Source organism: Haemorhous mexicanus, chromosome 8 (genome assembly GCF_027477595.1).
Source record: "Haemorhous mexicanus isolate bHaeMex1 chromosome 8, bHaeMex1.pri, whole genome shotgun sequence".
NCBI classification, from domain to species: Eukaryota; Metazoa; Chordata; class Aves; order Passeriformes; family Fringillidae; genus Haemorhous; species Haemorhous mexicanus.
In genome coordinates this window covers 16678799-16698270 of record NC_082348.1, presented here as the reverse complement: position 1 = coordinate 16698270, position 19472 = coordinate 16678799, and the positions used below count along the sequence as shown (strand labels likewise).

The window sequence follows — 19472 nt, the reverse complement described above, 5'->3', positions numbered from 1 at the left end:
ATTTCTATAGAAAATTCTAAACCAAAGTTCATCAAATTCATAACATAAAACCTTCAAAGATTTAACAGATAAAGCCAAATGGAACTTGGGTCTTCCAAGCAGTTTACTTGACTTTAGATGATTTGAAAACAGAGACATTTGGAAACTGGAACCAATTTTTTCCATCTCTGATCACCTCCATTTCCACAAATGGCTGATAATGTAACACAGCCCTGGAGTGACAGCCCCAGCTTCTGCGTGTTAGTTACACAGTATGTGGGAGCCACCTATGAGTTATGTGTTTTGAGATCTCTTTGGCCTGTTTCTGGTAGTCTTTCACAAAAGTTTACGCATTTCTTTCATCAAGCAAAGAAGAAGAAAGATTTTATTAGCTAATCTCTACATGGAGGCAAATATTTTACACTGACCCTCCACAGCATGTGCTATTACCACTGTTCATAAACTTCACTGCCTGCCAACTTTAACAAAGAAGCACCAGCCTTACGAAACAGAGCACCAAATTAAATTAACTGGTATCAGGAACCCAGACAAGAAAGCATTTGAGTCTGCAATGCAAAAGAGCTGCTGGTGGTTTTAGTTACACTGTCATATTCAAAGGACAGCTATCTCATCGCACAGTTCTGGAAGACTGTCCATCTCACTGCAAACCAGTGCATATTGCATACCTACAGCTTTATTGGATTCTTTCTTGGAGAACTGGAGAAAAATTAGGTTTGGAAACTGCAAGGAATACTGAACATTCTTTTTCCCAGCTATGCATATATAAGCTGGATACAGTAATTATTAAAATTAAATAACTGCTGTAAAAAATACTGTTATGCGTTACTGAAAAATGGATGCTTCTTCTGAATCAACTCTATGCTCCCAGTCACTGAAATGAGCTGCCTGAGGGCCACCTCATAAGCCCAACCAAGCTTCAGGATTGTTTTTGTTTAGAATGGCAGAATTCCAAGGTCAATAATAATTGATAAGATTAGTTTACCACTATTCAAATAATTTTTTTTTTTTTAGTAAAACTTGTAAGGAAAAAGAATCACATGCAAGTTATGGACAGAAAATTACATTGTAATATTAAATTATGCATGTTACTATTTTTGTTTCAAATAGTTAAAGAGAAGATCCAATATAAAAAGCAGTCCTTTACTTGGGTAACCCTTGTTGACGAAGTGTTAAAGGCATTTGCCATTCTTACAGGATAAAAACTAACGCCTTGAAGTGTTACCTACTCAGGCCTTTTAGCAAATTTGTTAACACTTTTAGGTATATTACTTCACCTTTCTCTTAGTGTGAACCGATATAAATTATTTTGCCAATTTTATTATTAAATGTGAACTAAGGTGTCATTTTAGAGCACTGCTCTTTATTTGTACTATTTTAGATTTACTCAAATAGTTAGAGAAAGCAGACTTGATTAATTACACAAGGAACTGAGAAATATTCCACAAATGGATACACTTTCCATTGCTTAAATGGATTTTAAACAGTGCTCTGGTTTCATGCTAATAGCACAAAAGATGATTTTGAAATACATCACACCTGTTTCAAAAAACCCCCAGTTTTTCAGTAATAAAAATCTAAAGGCAGTGAACTTAAGTGCTGTAAAGCACATCTCAGCTTTAACGCACCAAACATCATGTTACTGTGTAAAATAAAAGAATCATTACTACTTCCATTTATTTTTGCAACTGGAACAATTTAAGCACAAACACAGGACACACAAGCAAACAATGATTGCTATCATGTTTTATTTCTTTCCCAGTAAGCTAAAAAAGAACCTTTTAATAGTTTAATTTTGTGAGTATTAAACAACTAGTGTGAAAAACAAGCTGCATGTAAACTATTTCTACTGCCTCTGCTTCAATGACTAGCTGAGGCAACCTGTTATAGGAGGTGTTAATTGGCAATAGGAGTACAAGTCAGAAGCATGTTCCCCATCGTCCTAACCCAGCAAGGCTAGGTCATTAAAGTGGAAATGAATTCTTTCATGCCGACTTAACCCTTTCACTACATATTTTCAGCTGTTATATCCAGAGACAATTGAGAAAGATTAGCTAAAAAAAAAAAAAAAAAAAAAAGAACAAAAACAAAAAAACAACAACAAAAAAAAGACACCCCCCCACCTTGGATTACTTTTGAATTTATTCATCCCACAATTTTTCTTCACTACCCTTCTCTACCTCCTCCAGAACAAGTGTTACAGGTAAAGATGACATTTTATTGTATAGGCAAGGGGGAGAAAGGCAACTGAGGTATAAACGCAATGACAATCATTATAAATAATAATTTATCATATTAAAAGATGCATGGAAGGATGAGGCACCTAAAGTGAGCTTAAATCTTCAATTTTGTGGAGGTAAATTCTACTTTGTGTGTATAACTTCGTACTAGGGAAATAAACCATTACAAAATACTGGCTGCAGAGAGGACAAACATGAGCAAGTGTGCAAAGGAGGTAGAGGTGTTAATGACAGTAAGGCCTTAAAAGTTCAGAGTACCACTGCTCTTCTCTACTTTTTGCCAGTAACTGGCACAACCTGCTGATATATTGATATAAAGAATAAGAAATTTCTTAGATCAGCACAGTGTTTTTATACACATTGCTAAGCCTAAAAATCTAAGCAGAGTTGGGATTGTGGAACCATTTTCTTCCTGTACTGAGACAATACACTTCTGGAAATTACCAACTCATGTTCCATCAGTGGAAGTGGCAAAGGGAGTGAGGCATATTCTGGGATCTCAATGGTTCTAACAACTTTGTCATGACAATAACTAGAAATCATGTCTTGCATTTTCTGCAGTACAGGAAGTTAACATGATCAGCCATGACAGAGAAAATTATTGTGGTCACACAAAAATATTAAAAAATCAGTGAGCTCAATAAAAAAGGGAAAAATATATTACTTTGCATTGTGAATCACACACTAAAATTAGTAGCAATTTGAAATTTTATTGCTATTTTCAAGCTATTACATACACAATTTTGTAGTTAGTTCCACATCAACAGGATTAGATTTTGAAGCTACCATTATATCTAAACAGTTTGTATGTTTAGGTCCATTTTTATACCAATTATCAACAAGCATGCATAACAGACCACAAAATACCGTAAGTCTCAACAAACAGCCTAGATTTCTTGAAGGATCACATTGTCTTGTTACACCATATGTCAGATGAAATAAAAATTGCAGTAATATGTTTAGTCTCAGAGACTCCAAAATGGAGTAGGGATACTAAGGAAGTATTGTGACATCAACTGCTACCTTAAATTAAAAAATCTCTGAAAAAAAACCCCACCTTAACAGGCTACATAAAAACTGTCTCAGTATGTTTTACAAAATTCTGTCTCCTAAAAAAAGTTTACCCAGGTTCACATTTACAACAGAACTCCACGAACAGCAACATAGATGGACTTGAAATATGTAACATTTCCCATCTCCCTTCCTCTTCAAAACCAAAATTACAAAACAGAGAACTTTGTATAGCATTGAGCAGTTGGTTAAACGGGTTGGGATCATAAATTTGCCAACACCTCTTTGGTGCAGAGCCAGAATTTTACTGCTTAGCTTTCTGCTTATTTAGGATTTTAGTTTCTGTGGGGCGGTGTTCTGTGGTTTTCTTTTTTAGGGTGTGTGGGGTGGGTTTTGGTTTGGTTTTTTGCTATGGTTTTGGCGTAGGGGGTTGCTTCTGGCTTTTTTGGTTGGGTTTTTGCCTTTTTTTTTTTGTTGTTGGTTTGTTATTTGATTGTTTTTAACTAAGCAGAACTTCAAACAAAAATAGTCTCTAGTTTAATGAGACACAGAACATTATTATTAGAAAGAAACATTTACTAATCAATATTAACATGTATTCATGATTTAATATTACTTAGATATATAACCTTGATGCAATTTGCAATAGTCAGACTTCCCACAGTGTTCCCAACACTACTGCTGCATGAAATGGCTGCTTACGTGTAATCCTCCCTGGGTCAGTGTTTCATCTGTCTTTACCCCATTTAATCTACACAGTCATTGGGATACATAACTCAAAGGGGCAGGTGTTCTGTATTACTGCAGTCAGTATTCCTTATCAAGCATAAGGACACTTTGGATTAAATGACCTTTAAATGTCTCTTCCAACACAAACCATTCTATGATTCTATTACATCATAGAAAAAAGCCATAAGATTAGGGACACAAAACAAGTTCTCAGTAACACTGTACATCTTTTTGAAAAGAGCTATTGTTTTTCACATCCTCAATCTACTGGAAATAAAAAGAAAATACAGAGGTCAATTTAATTCCAGAAAAAAGCCACAACTAACCTGTTATCTACTCCCATCAGCATTACAGAAGGTATTGGGATTTAGAACTGAGAGCCTCAAGGCAGATGACAAGTCAGCACCAGTAATTTTGTCTGCCTCCTGTAGTCTTGCTTCAATGCAGATTTTTAATTACTTTATTCTAAACACAGTTCTGCCAAGAAGGCAGGGTAGCCCTCAGCAGGTTCTGCCTAAGCTCACCCTAAAGTACACTTTGTGAGACAAAGCAGTTAAAGATATCTCCTCAATATGAAGAAGAATGCACTGGGTTCTAGATGCCTGTAGGTTCAGTATTGTGAAGAGCTGGTCCTCTGGATACAAGCAGGTGAACTGGGAGACTCGGTGGAAAGATGCAGCGAGGTCAGTTGTTTGCAACACTTGAAAAAACAACCAAGCAGCCAACAGCCACAGCCCCTCCAAACCACACCACTATAACAAAAACACTTCCAACTTCATAGGAAAACTAAGAGGACTCTTCTACACAGTAGGAAGAAAAGAGAAACCCTCACTCAAAGGTGCTGCACAGTAGCACTGCAACTTAATACTGAATTGCATGGGATTTCAGAAAGAAGACAAAATTTCCAAGAGAAATAAATTAAATTGATCGCTATAGGGTGGCTGTTTCCTGCTTGCAGAAAGGAACATTGCAAGAGCATAGCTGCAATGCCAAATGCACAAAGATATTTATTCTTCTTTACCCTTTCTTCCCTATGTTCTTTCTCATTATGGCCACACTCCTTTGTCCAAGCTCCTTTGCCTCTTTTGGAAAAAGTCAAAAGTCGGCTGGACTACATTGGCAATTAAATTGAGGAGAGAGAATCTAATTGCCTAATTATTAGAAATATGGAAGTTTAAGAGCTGAGGCCAAGAAGAGGCAGCTAAAAATGTTCTCCAGAGTAAAACAGCAGATCAGAGGAAACTGTAATGCTCAGACACAACCCACTGGCTTTTTTAGTTTTATGTTTGTTTGTGATTAATATGCAAAACATGTCTGTAGTGCAGCCATCCTACTTTAAGACAGCCTTTATAACACAAATAACACAGGGTTTAAGTATGGCTTCTCCTAAACCAATTCTTTCCTCTCCCAATTAGCTCCTTAGGAGACAAATCACATTACAATGACTCAACTGTACTTCAAATGTATGAGAACTATACTCTGCTTTGCCATCCCCAGCAACTTTCAAACAAGCCTAACATGACCCATGGAGTTACCATCTCCAGCAAAACCAGACCCTGGCCTGTGACCCAGGCCACACATGGATCCTAAATGTGATATGAAGCTTTTGTTGAACAGCCCTGTACTAAAACACTAATCAACGCAGTAAAACACTCATATCAGACAGTGAAAGCAAGTGAAACTGCACAGTTATTATCTCTAAGGTGGTTTTCTTCTTCTTAAAACAAAATCATATATTTTGCATATAAAAACTGATGCTGAGACTTTCTGGAAGATAATGCAGGTAATTAGGTCTTCTAAACTTTCTATGGGATTTCATGTTGGATATTTCTGATGGATGAAATGAAAAATGTTTGTCATTGAGAAAATTCTTTTATTCCTTAAATAGGTTGACAGCTTCCAGGGAAAAAAAAGTAGAACTGGAATAACCCATCCAAACCGTACACCACCTCATCTACTGGGAATTACATTCGAGTTTTAGAAATAGTAACATTCTTCGTACTTGAGAACTTTGCTGGAAAATGTCTCAGAAGCAATGGCACAGAAATGATGCATCATTTTACGGGCTATAATTCAGACTTATTCCCCTGGCAAAATATTCTCAAAAGGGGTATCTGAAGCTTCAAATACTTATGAGAAGCAGACAACAGTATACCACCACAATTCAAACCATATAAAGCATACATACCCAGAAGACACAGAAAGGAGAAAGTCACACAGCTAAACAGACACTGAGATACCAGAACACTCTACAGCTTTACAATGAAAAAGGTACTTAATTAAAGACAACACATTTACACCCTTCAAATTAAAACCCAAGCTGTTTCAAGATTCATTGAACCAAAATAATTTTCAGTAAGATGGTAAAGTGTTGCAGTTTTTCCTGTTTGGATTGTTGGCCTGGTTTTGGGTTGTTTTATTGTTTTGGTATTTTTTGGAGAGGAGGGATGGGGGTGTCTGGGTTTGTTTTGGGTTTGAGGTTTTTTATTGTTGGTGGATGTTTTTGTTTACATATGGAAGATGTAAGTTGCAAGAAAAAGTCATGCACTCAAATGACACATCAGCTTAATGAAGTAACTCAAGGAAATTTGCATCTGATTGTTAATTGGGAATGATCTACACAGAGCCTGACCCTCCTCTGTCTGCCAGACCATCAACTCCTCTTTGGAAGCCCCACAAAAGAGTGCATTGTGCTGTCTCCTCCAACAGCCACCCTGACTAGATTAGCACATGAAGGAGAACTTTAGACCAGCAGCAGGTCTCCCAAGTTCCAATGGTGCCACAGATTTACTAAACAGGAAAAGCATGTTCTAAAAAACCCAAGATCCTATGAGGGGAAAAAGGTTCCACAGCACCAAGCAGTGCAATATTTGAAACCTCCTAATCAAAGTGACAGTTTTCAAGTGCCATTTACAATGCCCTAATCTGGAAACATCCCAGCTAACCCATCTGATCAACTATTTCACAGATGGAAGCACTTGATGGCTAATTGGCAAGTCCATGATTCAAATAAAATAGCTATCCGCACTTCTTTTTCTATATTTCAAGTCAAGGTGTAAACACTCCTTACAAGACACAGGTCAGTTCTCTGTCTCCCCCTCACTTCCCATTGGAATTTTTCCCCTTCCCCTCTGTCATCAAATACGTTAATTCAAAAATACAGAATCACTTTTATTTTTCATTTATTGTACTAGAGCAGTTGTCTGCACTAACAGAGCAGTGTAAATGAATATTTTCAAAAATCTAGCAAGTAATGAAAAATTACTTTAAAAGCCTCTTTCAAAAGTGTCATTATTTCACTGCTTTCTATCACATCTGGATTCAGAAAAACAGCATGTGCTAATGTGGACAAGAACTTGCTTAACTTGAATTACTAGTCTGTAAGTGATGGAGAGAAAAGCTTGGCTACAAATGCACTTAATTTGCTCCCACCCTTTGCAGTGGGATTGCCTAATAGAGGCATATGTGGAATTGATTTCACCAGCAAACAATAGTTCAGCATACAAAATGAAGAGAAGTGTTGCTCCAAATTCCTGCCTGCTACATAAGCAGAATGCTTTTACGTACCCCACAAACCTGTTCATTTGTCTGCAGCAAATGTACAATGCAAATCAAAGTACTAAACCACTAGTGAGGTAGGCAGTATTCCAGAGGGCCAAACAGAAAAGAATGATTCAGGAAAGAGAAGATAAGTACAAAAACCCAACATGACAAGGGGCAGAAGGAGAGAGAGACTATGTAAGTGAAGAAGAACAAGGGCATTGCCAAAATCTTAAATCCCATGAACTACAGGAGCAAAATTGAAGTCATAAGATTTTCTTTGAGACATCACAACCCTTTCAATCTTTTACATCTTTTCTAAAAGGCTTCATTCATTCATTTATTCACTCATGTTATGCATTTATCACAAGAACATAAATTCAAGACAAAACAAACTTATGGACCAGGTACAACACCAGTCATGTAAGACAATTTCTGCATGAAGCAGTGCTCCAAAGGAGATCATACTTCTGGCATCAAGTTCAAAACTAAACACAGGTACCCTGCCATAAAGAGAACACACAATTAATGACCAAGCACACTGTCAGAAAATACTGTGAATGGCTTATGCGATGCCAAAAGTTGTTAAGATTCTCTTCCCTTCTCTTCTCTTGTCCACCTCCTGCCCTACTAAGACAGCCCTTTGCCCACCTATGATTAAAAGAGAAGAAACGCTTCAAGATTTCTAAGCCACATGTCACTGAAAGTTTATTGTTGAAGTATCAGTTTAAGATTACTTCCTTAAAGATTTGTTTATTAGCCGTTTGAAGACAGGCTTAAGGTAGATGGGATTTAGCACTGACCACCTCTGGACACCTGAGGGCCAATCAACCACTCAAAGAGCAGCCTGAAGGAGCAAGAAGTAAGGAAAGAGAACTACAAATTCAGTGACAGCAGTTCTCAAGTGTAATACACTACACCAAAAGACTTGAAAAGCATATTGTAAACACATGAATTTAAAGTGCATTTGGGACGACATACCTGAGTTTGGAAATTAAGAAGCCCAAGAAAACCTAAATGAGACAATAACCAGAAGAGGTAATTTTGCCAAGGGGAAAGAGCCAAGTAACTGCTGCTGAAGAAACTCAAGCAGGTCACTGAGAAAGAATGCCTTGGCAGAGATCAAACAGAAACTGTGCTCACCAAGCATCTGCCAGCACTTTAACATCAGTTACAAAGCAAATCAAACAGACAGCAGACTTCATGTGATGCATTCCTCTTGCTAAGCAGACCCCAAGCCACAAGAAAAAGCAATCTCCAAACTATGTGATAAAATTACTTTGAAAATGCCTCTTTTTCTACCAGACTACATATACAGATGATTCTTATGCTGGCAAGAATGGCTCAGTCAGATGTTTTTACTATGTTCAACCTTTAGAACAACTGTGACACAACGATAAGAACAAAAAGTTCTGTTGCTTAAAACACTCTAGTGCAAACAAATGGTAATAACTTTGCTTTCTAGCGTTACAAAATATACCCAAGAAATACCTTCCTCCTCTCTTCTATCTCAAAGATACCTGATTCACTCCGGATTTTCTCTCAATCTCAATTATCATCAATAGATACTCAGAATGTAAGTGACCTTTCAAGGTCCTTTGAAACACATTATTTTAAGGACATAAAAATATTCTATTTGAAAAGCCTTCCTGCTGATTCAATAAACCAAAAGATTGCAAATGTAGTCAAGACATCCAGTGCAAGCAGCAACTTGAGTAAAGAGCAATTCAGTTTTATGCCTTTTTTTCAATCTAACATATACTCATCAACTCGTTTAAGAGACAATTCCATATTTAAACAAACACAGAGCAGCTTTGCAGGCCAAAGCTACCAGAGGAGTTCAGCAAGCTTCCTCCGAATGTTATGTTCTATTGTCTGCCACAATTTTCTATCAAGCTTCAAGTTAAAGATGAAAAATTCAGAAAACAGCAGAGAGTTAACAGTAAATTTGAAAAACAGCTTTGATAAGCGTCAAGTTCAGAGAGGACTAAGAAGTGAAAGCTTGAGAGATTAGACTGCACAGATGTTAAAAAAATGAAGAGTCATGAAGCAGGCTGGCAGCTCAGAGGAACAAGAGAAATAACTGTTTAAGAAAGTGAAACTAAAAATAACTGAGGGCGGCTTGAAGATTCACTAAGAGAACGTGAATAGAATTTTAGCTATAAAAAGGGGGAAAAAATTATGCACCAAAAGTTACAGCTTATTTGGCAAAACATCTAGAGTCTGTAGATCAGCCTAGAATATTTCACCAAATGCTTCAGTATTAAACTACTCCTGTAGTTATACTGGACACAAACACACTATATACAACCAAAAGAAGCTTTGGGTCTAGCAATTTCAACCAGCCCAGAAGAAACCCTGGACACACATCCTGAAGCCCAAGACATACAGAAATGAGTCCTCCAGAACCAAGAATCTGGATTCTCAACTTAGAAAGAGACCAGGAGGCAGATGAGGAAACAGAGAAAGGCCAGCTACTGCAGCCAACCAAAGGAAAGGACTACAAAGGAAATTACACTGGAGCCCACTCCTTAAGGAAATAATTCTTCCTACAGATCTCAAACAAAGAAGTTCCTAATTATTTTTTCCCCTGTATCTACAGCAATCAGCACAATGTAACAAGATCAACTTGATTTTATTTTTGAAGACTGCTGGTCATGACAGTTGATCAAGGAAAAAAGCACTATGACTTGCTGTAAAGGTAGGAGAAGCCATACAATGTGATTAGGTCTCTCACTGGAACAGGACAGCTGCCAGGGGGGCCTTCTTGCTGTGAGTAGTTACAGAAGTGAGAACAATCAAGAAGAGGAGACACAATAAAACACACATACAGGTAGCTACAACTACCCACAAGTGACAAACTCAATTCAAATTACCTCTTGAAATTTACATGTACTTCAGTATCTTATAATGCCCCATTCACAATGTGATCCAAGAACTGAAATATGTAGTTTATGAAAGAGCAGTGGATGTGCTTGGCTATTTAGAATAAATACTCTTCATGTTCTGAAATTCCGTATTATCGGAAAGTGTTTTTTAAAAAAATGTGTTATGTGTTTCCAACGATTTTCAATACAAATTTTAAAATGCTCAGACACAAAAAGAAAGGTTTATAAACATTCCGTAAACTTAGTGCCAACACATGTACTCATTCACAAAAAAAAAAGCCAGGTTGTAACAAAGATATGCATACACACATGAAATCTCTTGAGTCAAAGATTATTACTATGAATAACGTTTTTTCAATGCTGTTTTAAAATATGATAGCATAATAGAAGAAATACTCCAGAATGTATTAATTTTAAAGAAAAGATTGACAAGCTATATACTAACCTGTCCCAGCCCAGGCATACCTCCTCCCAGTCGCAGAAGTCTATCCATATTTCTAGAAAAACAGAAACAAAGGAAAAATGTTCCCAAGCTCGAAATGTTTACTAAATTGTTATCTATATAATTCACCTTCAGTCACTCAGTATGTCAAAAATATTGGTGGTAATTACAACACAACATCAGACTTCCTGTTAATTAACACCACATATTAATTCAAGAAGCTGTCTTCCATGCTAATTAACAGACTTTGCTTTATTGCTTTGGTTTTGGGTTATCCCCATTTCTGAAGATGAATACTCTTGTCAAACTTCTCAAAACTTTCCCATCAGTCAATTAATTGGGGATTTTTGTTACTTATGATCAGTACCTACAGCCAGAAAGTTCCTAAAACTTATTAGATACACAATTGAATTTACTTTCGTTTGCTCAGGAATCATCAATAAAAATCTTAAAGTAAGGATTTTAGCATCCTCATTAGTAAGTTCCGCGCTAATTAACTTACAGCTTGTCAGTTATCATCAAAACTACATGTGAAAGACACCAAGCAGATTATGGATCTCTGAATTAGCATCAAAAGCTTTTTTTTAATGAACTCATTATACTAAAAGAAATACTGTAAAGTAAACATTTAATGTGTATATAGTTAGAAGACTAGTGACAGTACAGTCATTTAATACATTCCCAGTCTTGCATGTGCCATTGTTTTAGTGCAAGATTATTCCAATCAATGAAATGTCTTCCTTAAAAAAAAATAAAAAGCATCAGTTTTTGTATCTTGTACGTTTCAAGGGGGTGCTCCCCGGGAATAAAGGCTGCTAAGGTGCCCAACCAAAAAAATTACACTGCTGTTTCTTTCTTTACAGTTTCTTCACTTTCTGTTGTTGAAAAGACATCTACAATTTCATGGTGGATACCTAGGTACAGGTTCTGCCCCAGCTTTAACAGAACTTTACCTCACTTACTTGGCTTTTTCAACTTCTTAGCTCGATACAACAAACTTATCCATAAAATTTAAAAAAGGCCTACTGAATATTAATTTTTAAACATCTGTTTTCATCAAATCAAGCAATTTCCAAGGCCTACAGAAATCAGAAAATTTTACTGGCTTATTTTATTTGTGTAACAGAAGATACAAAGCACAGCATCAAAAATTATGGTCTTAACTGGACAAGTTTTAATACAACACAACAAAGCCTGTTCAGGCTTTGAAAGCAATTGAGAACAAAATACATTCATCGTTCAAGCAGATGTCACATTACACATAAGAGAATTATATACATTATTTCAGATTACACTAATAATACTTATTTAATAGCCTTCTTCTGAAATAATTATGCCAAAGAACTTGAAAAATATATTTGCTTTGTACATGAAAAAATCTTCATGCTGAAGGTGAATGTCACCATCATTTTCATAATTTCTTCTGATATTTGCTAGACTAACAAGTTTTATTTCAGTATAAGGTTAAAAAAAATAGTTTAAGCTTCTAAAAACATAAAGAAGCAGCATTTTACTTCCTACTTTAATAACTTCTTAACAGTAGCCAAGATACATTGATCAGAAATAACCTGCTAAATTCACTTTCCCAGTTCAGTGAACTATCAGGTTATTAGTTTAATATGATTCACTCTCTTGATTTTGTAGAACCTGCAAATCCAACAAGTGCAGCTTCACCTAGCAGTAAGTACTTTCTTAAAGCTCCATTGGCACCATATAAATAAAAAATGAGTTTATTAAAGGGTCAGTGGTTATGCTTCACTTCTTCACTAAGTCATTGACACCAAGCTTCTTTTTTAGAGGCAAAAGCTGCACACAGTGTATATTCTTTTCTATCCTGAACTACAATAAATTCCAAATCAAGTTGGAGGATTTCCTTGGAAAGGTCAAGTTGCTGTTTAAAGATATTATGTAAGCGTATGTGAAATGGCTTCAATAAAACAGTCACAATGTTACCACAAATTAACGCCAACTACAGTTCATGTTACCCCTCTGTGGTAGATACTCCTCCATTGAAACCCACAATGATTCATCTTCTGTGACTAAAGAGGGCTGAAGAGTAACTGAGAAGTATATTTAAGCTCCTAAAACTATTATTTTAATCCATCATGGTTGTTCATTTATTTTAAGAAACTTTTAGTCTCTACACTGGTAACCCTAAAACTGGTAGTTCTGACAACTACAGCAACTTCCATAAACTGATGAGGTACATTACCTATGTATATTTAAGAAATAATAAATAAATAACAAATCCTATAAGAGAAGTAAAAAGCAATAGCTTGTACTAATTAATATTTCATTTACACAGTTTATTCCAGTTTCTAACCGAACAGTATAGTACATCTTTTATAAAAGCCATATATTTTGCCATATCAGAGTTGGATTAGACTAAAGTGTTAAATAAACTGACTATTTATCAGCATAACTTTACAACAAAATCTCACTGTATTACAGACACCTAACATTTATCACAGAACAGTCACTGAACTGAGATATTCAGATTTTCAAGACAGCAGCACAGATAGAAAATCTCCAAAACACAGTTCTAGATGCACTGCAAATTATTTCACTAGCTCCACGACATGATTCTGGTTAGAGTTTTGGCAGCTAATGCTTTACTTGCCTATTTGCAACTGAATATGCTCTAGTAGGCTATAGTCTATACAGACCTAAACATGTTTGTTTACTGAGATGCATAAACATCTGAAAAATTTAAGTTAATGAAACACATTCACCAAACCAGATTTTAATTTTTATTAATACATCTAAATATTATTTCAGCCATAAATTCCATTTCTCAAACAATGCTTTTGTAAACCTTAGAACAGCTTAAGAGAAATTTTTAGACATTGATGAAGCTAACTTTAGCCTTTACAAATAAAACAACTATACATTTCTAACCTGGTGCTCAGCAAGAAGTGCTCACAGAACAAATTCGGCAGCAGCTCCCACTTTTTGACTGTAAAGATCACACCAGTAGGTCTCTTTCCTGCAGAAGGAAATAGAAAGGAGAAAGGCAGAAACCTAGTAAAATTTAGAAACCGTGGCACATGTAAAAAAGAAATGTGACATTGATAAGCTGAAAAAGGACAAGGCACAAAGAATGTTTACTGGGCTTTTTTTTTCCCTTTTACCACACAATTCCTTGAAGTGGTACATGCCATCTCTCACTCAAGTATCCATAATACTGCAAGAAACTTCCAATTTTCTCAACATTTTTTAATATTAAATTCTCAAAATATTTTAATAATTCATTTAAGCAACTTAAAGCTAATTGATCATTTTAAATGCTGTTAGAAACTGAAACCATGGTCTTTTTTTATTATTTTAAAAGCTCTTGCTATAGCTAAGATGCCCTAAACACCAAGGGTAAGAGCAGTCTGTGGGTACAAAAAGCCTTCCTGTTTATTTCTGCAAGAGTGGTTGGTGTGATTGGAAAAGTGACAAAGATCTTCAGGTTTGCCTGAATTCAGGTAGAGAAAGGCTGCTTCACATTCAATTTAGGAGTTGAAATTCATGTTATCCTCCTCTCTGAGAACACTACCCATTAATTACCTCCACTCAATCATTCATAGAGCAGTGTTTTGAAACAGATCTGTGAAATGATCTATGGCTGTGATTTGATAGACTTTTTTTCAATGTCAGTGTTAACATAAGGAGCAATGAGGAAGCTGCTGCTGCTCACCAACTTGATGCTGCTTTCTCAGTACTGCCAGGACAGCCATTTGTGCAGTCCTGCAGCAAACTGAGAGGCTATCAAAAACGCTGGGTTTAACCCCGTTCACTTCTCTGAGAGGCTTCATGCTGCATCCCAGAAATAGCTGTCTTGGCATAACAGAAAAAGAGGTCTTGGAAAAGCTGATTGCTTGTAACACTAATACAGGCTCCAAAAGACATTTCTGTCAAATCATTCTTTAAGCTAAAGCTGCTCAGAGAATGTCTGTGGGTTTCGGGGGTTTGTTTTAGGTTTTTGTTTGGGTGGGGGGGTTTTGTTTTGATTTTAGTAACTGAGGCAATTTAACAGAGACCCTTTTGAAGCTTATCTCAAAGTAGTACAAGAGCAAAGGAGGATGTGTTCACCTTCCCAGAAAGTTGGAAGAGACAGAGCAAGTCAGAGTTTCTCAGTGCTGGCAGGCTGGGGTGGAAATCACTGACAAGTTGAATGCAAAGTTACTATCCTCCTGCCAGTTCTGCAGAAGGAAATGATCCAGGAGAGACCACAAGAGCCAGTAGCACAGGCTGCAACAGAACTGCAGCTATTTCTTCATCTAGGCCTGAGTTATTCAGCTTTAGAAACCTGACCACCCAGTGGTCTTGCATTCCCTTCCCCACTTACTACAAAGATATGAAAGAAACAAATCTCTGTATCTTGGTTTGTTCCCCAGTGAGACACAAAAGAAGCTGAGAATCTTACCTCTGCTACAAAGTGCAAAAAGCTGGGCTGATTAGCAACTTCTGTTGGTTTTTACCCTATATTCTCACACACACACTTACATTATATATACATATAAATAAAAGCCAGAAAAGTAAACAAACAGTTCACAGTAAATCTCACCTCTTTTCCTTCCTAAGTTGGCAAAAGGTATTTTGATTGTTTTCTTCTGTCTGCAAGGAAGAGTTAACAGTCTGTTTAAAGCATAACTTTAAGGAAGTAAATGTATCAAATAGTTCTGTATTCATAAAAAATACAGAAGGACAATTATCATAATAAACTTGCATTTTGGTGCATTGCAGGATTTGGATGATATGAACTCATCACTGAAATCAATACAATCACTAATGGCTTAAAAAGAGAATTAAATAGCTTCTCTGTGTATGTATGTCCTCGGTTGGAAACATCATAAAATAAGCCTGGTCATTGGATGTTATTTGAAAAGCCAAACTTCCATTACTGCAATTTTTATTTAATTGTCCTTACCTCAAAAGGGAAAAATAGTTAATATTAATAATGCAGTGAGAGTATACACAGAGCATCTCAAAACTGATCTGAAAACAGAAATCTTAAAACCCATGTCTAAGATTTGCTCCTAATACTACTGTTAGGTAACTGTAATAATTGGAAAGAGTTGCCCATTTTGGAGAGCTCTGGTTCACCACTCAGTTGTTCACTGGTATTTTCTAGTCACTTAAATTCTGACTTTTAATAATGAAAACATTTTTTCTTAGGTAGCATAGGGATGAAGTTATTTAAAAGGATCATGTACAAATGTGTATGCACATATAGGTATAAACCAATAGCTACTGTGTTTATACTTGGCATGTTGCAGCATGTATTTTGAAATCAACTTGAAACAGTCTTAAATTACTCTATCTCCTTGCATGAGACACATGAGTTTCACACTACAGTGCACTATTTTTATCTAGCAGTAACACTCCACGATGTGATCCCTCAATGAGAGATGGTTCTCCTGGTTTGGCAACTTTTGAGTTAGTAGAGAAATAAATATCAAAATCAGCTTTGACATACACAGAAAACAATGGCTACTAAACTGCCCTATTAGTGGAGGGAGTATCAGGCTACACACAGGTGACAGCAATTTACTTGGCAATTTGTACACTGAGAGATTTGATGCAAATCATTTCATCTTCGGTAACTCAGTTTCTCCACCTGAGACTACATAACAAGCTTTGTTCAAGCACCTCCCTCCCCATCTCCTGTTGAGGAGTTACACGCAGCAATAGATCAACAATTTTATTGACTGTGCTCAGAAGTGGCTCAATGGTTGCAGTTTTTGGTGCAACTGCAACCATTTCAGCTTCACTAGGGATGATAAACAGCTAGAGAAGTAAATCAGCTGAGAAAGTGTACACTGCAGAAAAACATTACTTCACCAAGAAAAAACCTCACTGCAGTTAAAGTCATCAAACCTGAACAGAGACTTCACATGTGAAAAGGTGGGGGAGAGGGTAGCCTAGTCTATCTTCCTATACATTTTGTATGAAAAGAAGAAAAAAATATACATGTTACCATCAATCCTAAGTAATCTGTTCATTAAAGCTAGAGTTTAATCATGTCATGCATGAATGCAGTCTCAGTAGTGCAAGTCCAGAGTTACACGACTCTTGCTTTGCTCCCATAACGTGCTCAGTTCTGTAAACCCAGACCTGAATCTCAACAGACCCGAGCTGGACTAAGTAGTTTGCAGGCCAGTTTCCCAGATTCTGCTTTCTGACTTCCAGAGGTACAGCAAACCTAATTCTACTACATTCATTGCTGAGCTGGAGTTACTTCAGTAACACAGATTCAAACAGACTGCTTTAAAGCTACTGAAGTACATTCACTTACAGATAAGCAAAGATTCATTAAAAAGCTGCACCACCACAGAAACTGTCAGAATTAATTTCAATTTTATGCAGCACATGAAGTAATGGCCTTCTCTGAAATCTGCAGAAAGGCAAGCAGACACACAACTATTGTGGAACTATGCAGTAGACCAGCAAGTACTCATCATACTAGTTCTCTATTACTCAAAGTGTCCTTAACACCAGCCCTTTCCCATCATCCTAGATGTTACAAGGTACTTATAGGTTCAATTAGTTTACACTCCATAGTTTTTGTCAGGAGTGAATCACTTCCAAGAAAGTTGACAAACTAATTTACATACTGGTATTATTTACAAACTAATTTATATACTGATATTATTTAATACTATTTTTAAAGTATTCTCTAACTTATAATGTTCTAAATCATAGTTTTCAAACAAATATTACAACAGATGATGGAACACAACATTTCCCATTAAGCTACAGGCTAAACCCTGCCATTCAAAGTCACACTAAGTGATTCAGAAGCAATTTATATGCTAGCCAATTTCTGAATTTCTTCACAAACAGATATTTTTCATTGTCTCAGTATGGTCACAAACCAGTGAATGCTCAGCTCCACAGAATCTTCTTCCAAGTTTACTCCCCACCTGAGGCATACAGGACACCCTGGACTCCCAGGGCTGACTGCTTTTAGATGAACACAAATTTGTCAGACTTTTCAGCTTGCCTAGTACCATTTCAGTTCTATATAGCTTTGAGATACATTTACATAAAACTTATTTTTAAAAAGTAAATCTCAGTCCCTGTTGGCTTTCTGTTTTTCCACAGCATACCGAAAACAACTGCAACTTTAAGACATGACGCCAGCAGACTGTTTACAAGTATCCAACTATATGACACAAATTTGTTACAGAAACATTACTTAAGTCAGCTGCATACTAGAAATAGCGCTGATAATTTTTGATTATCAGTTCTTCTCTACTTAATTCTGATTCCTTCCCCTTCACATATCCCAGCCAGTGCTTTGCCTCCACATCCCCCCCCGTGCCCCTCTGACTTCAGCTGCACTGCCGGGGATCGGGCCATTGTTACACTCCGAGAGCAGCTGCGCTGCCGTCCGGGAGGTGCCTCTGACAGGGCACAGAGCACGGCTGCTGCCCGCAGCACGAACCCGCGCCGGGCGCTGCCGAACAAGGGCGGCCGCAGAGGGCCGGGCGGAGGCGTCCGGGCCCTGGGGCCCGTGCGGCGCTGAGGCCCGTCCGGCTCCAGCGGCTGGGCCCCCGCCCTGCGCCGCTCCCCGGCCCCTCTCGCCGCCTCTCCCCAGCCCGTTCGCAGCTGCCCCCGCTGCCCCGAAGCGCTCGGACTTCCCAGCGGAAAGGCCAGGGGCCCAGCGAGCTCCCCCGTCTGGGCCGGTGCCGCCCGCCAGACCCGCCCTGTCCCGTCCCGTCCCGTCCCGTCCGCACCGCCCGCGGCCTGCCCGGCGCTCGGGCCGACTCCCCGGGCCGCGTTCCCGCCGCCGCCGCGCAGAGGCCGCCGCGGGGCCCCTCAGCACCCTGGCGCGGAGGCGGCCTGGCCCTCACCTGGGCCGGAGCCGCCCGGGCCGCGGTGAATCAGCCGGATCTCATTCAAACCGAGCCCTTCCCGGTTCACAGGGCACCCGGCAGCGGCTTCCGGCCCCGCGGCCGGCGGGGAGGAGCTTCTGAGAGGGGAGAGCTGCGGAGGGGCGCGGCCTCCGAGTGGAAGGGGCCGAAGTGGGACGTAATAAGCTGCTCTGCTGTAAAGTGCTGCGGGTTAACTTTGTCCCTTTGCAGCCGAATGTCACCAGTACTGAAACAACGACACGATAGGATGGCAGAACCAACAACTGAGTCATCAAATCAATAAAAGAATGATTGCTGTAATAGGAACTGTATCACGTGCACTCCTCTCAAAAACAGTGTTAAAGAAAATAGAAGGATTTGGAGAAGAGAAATATGAGTGGCCATATGTGTAAAACCAGCACAAGCAGAAATGGAAGAGCATGGGTATTGTGGCAAAACAATAGAGACATACTCACATTAAAGCATGCATGCTGATGAATGGTGCAAACTTTTCTGGTGCAAACAGAGAAGCAAATTGGAATTTCTATTACCCTTATGTTAACCCTGGAGCTGTAAATTAAAAGAGGAAAACACAAAGCCGAAGGAGTACATTACCAGACAGCCCATGAGCAAGTTAGAGATCTCAGTACCCCTTGTGAACTTATTATGGCTAACAAAATAAAAATTCCTAGAAGTTGATTTTTATGTAGATACTGAAATACTGCAAGTATTTTAGAAAGTATTGGGACAGCTTAAGAACCTATACAAGCAATTTATTATG

At 38.0% G+C, this 19472-nt stretch overlaps 1 protein-coding gene across 2 annotated transcripts in view; it reads right to left on the bottom strand.

The window, feature by feature from the left end:
• Positions 1–18825, bottom strand: part of PSMD14 (proteasome 26S subunit, non-ATPase 14) — a 46579-nt gene extending 27754 nt beyond the window's left edge. Inside the window, exons 1-4 of one of the 2 annotated variants that reach the window (XM_059852945.1) lie at positions 18692–18825; positions 15400–15449; positions 13746–13833; positions 10851–10902 (exon numbers count right to left, since the gene is read on the bottom strand). In XM_059852945.1, the coding sequence (XP_059708928.1) occupies positions 10851–10898 (48 nt within the window). In that variant the 5' untranslated portion in view covers positions 10899–10902; positions 13746–13833; positions 15400–15449; positions 18692–18825. Of the gene's footprint in view, positions 1–10850; positions 10903–13745; positions 13869–15399; positions 15450–18691 lie in introns of those variants that run through there. The other variant, XM_059852947.1, reaches the window with a different exon arrangement.
• Between the last annotated feature and the right edge of the window lie 647 nt (positions 18826–19472).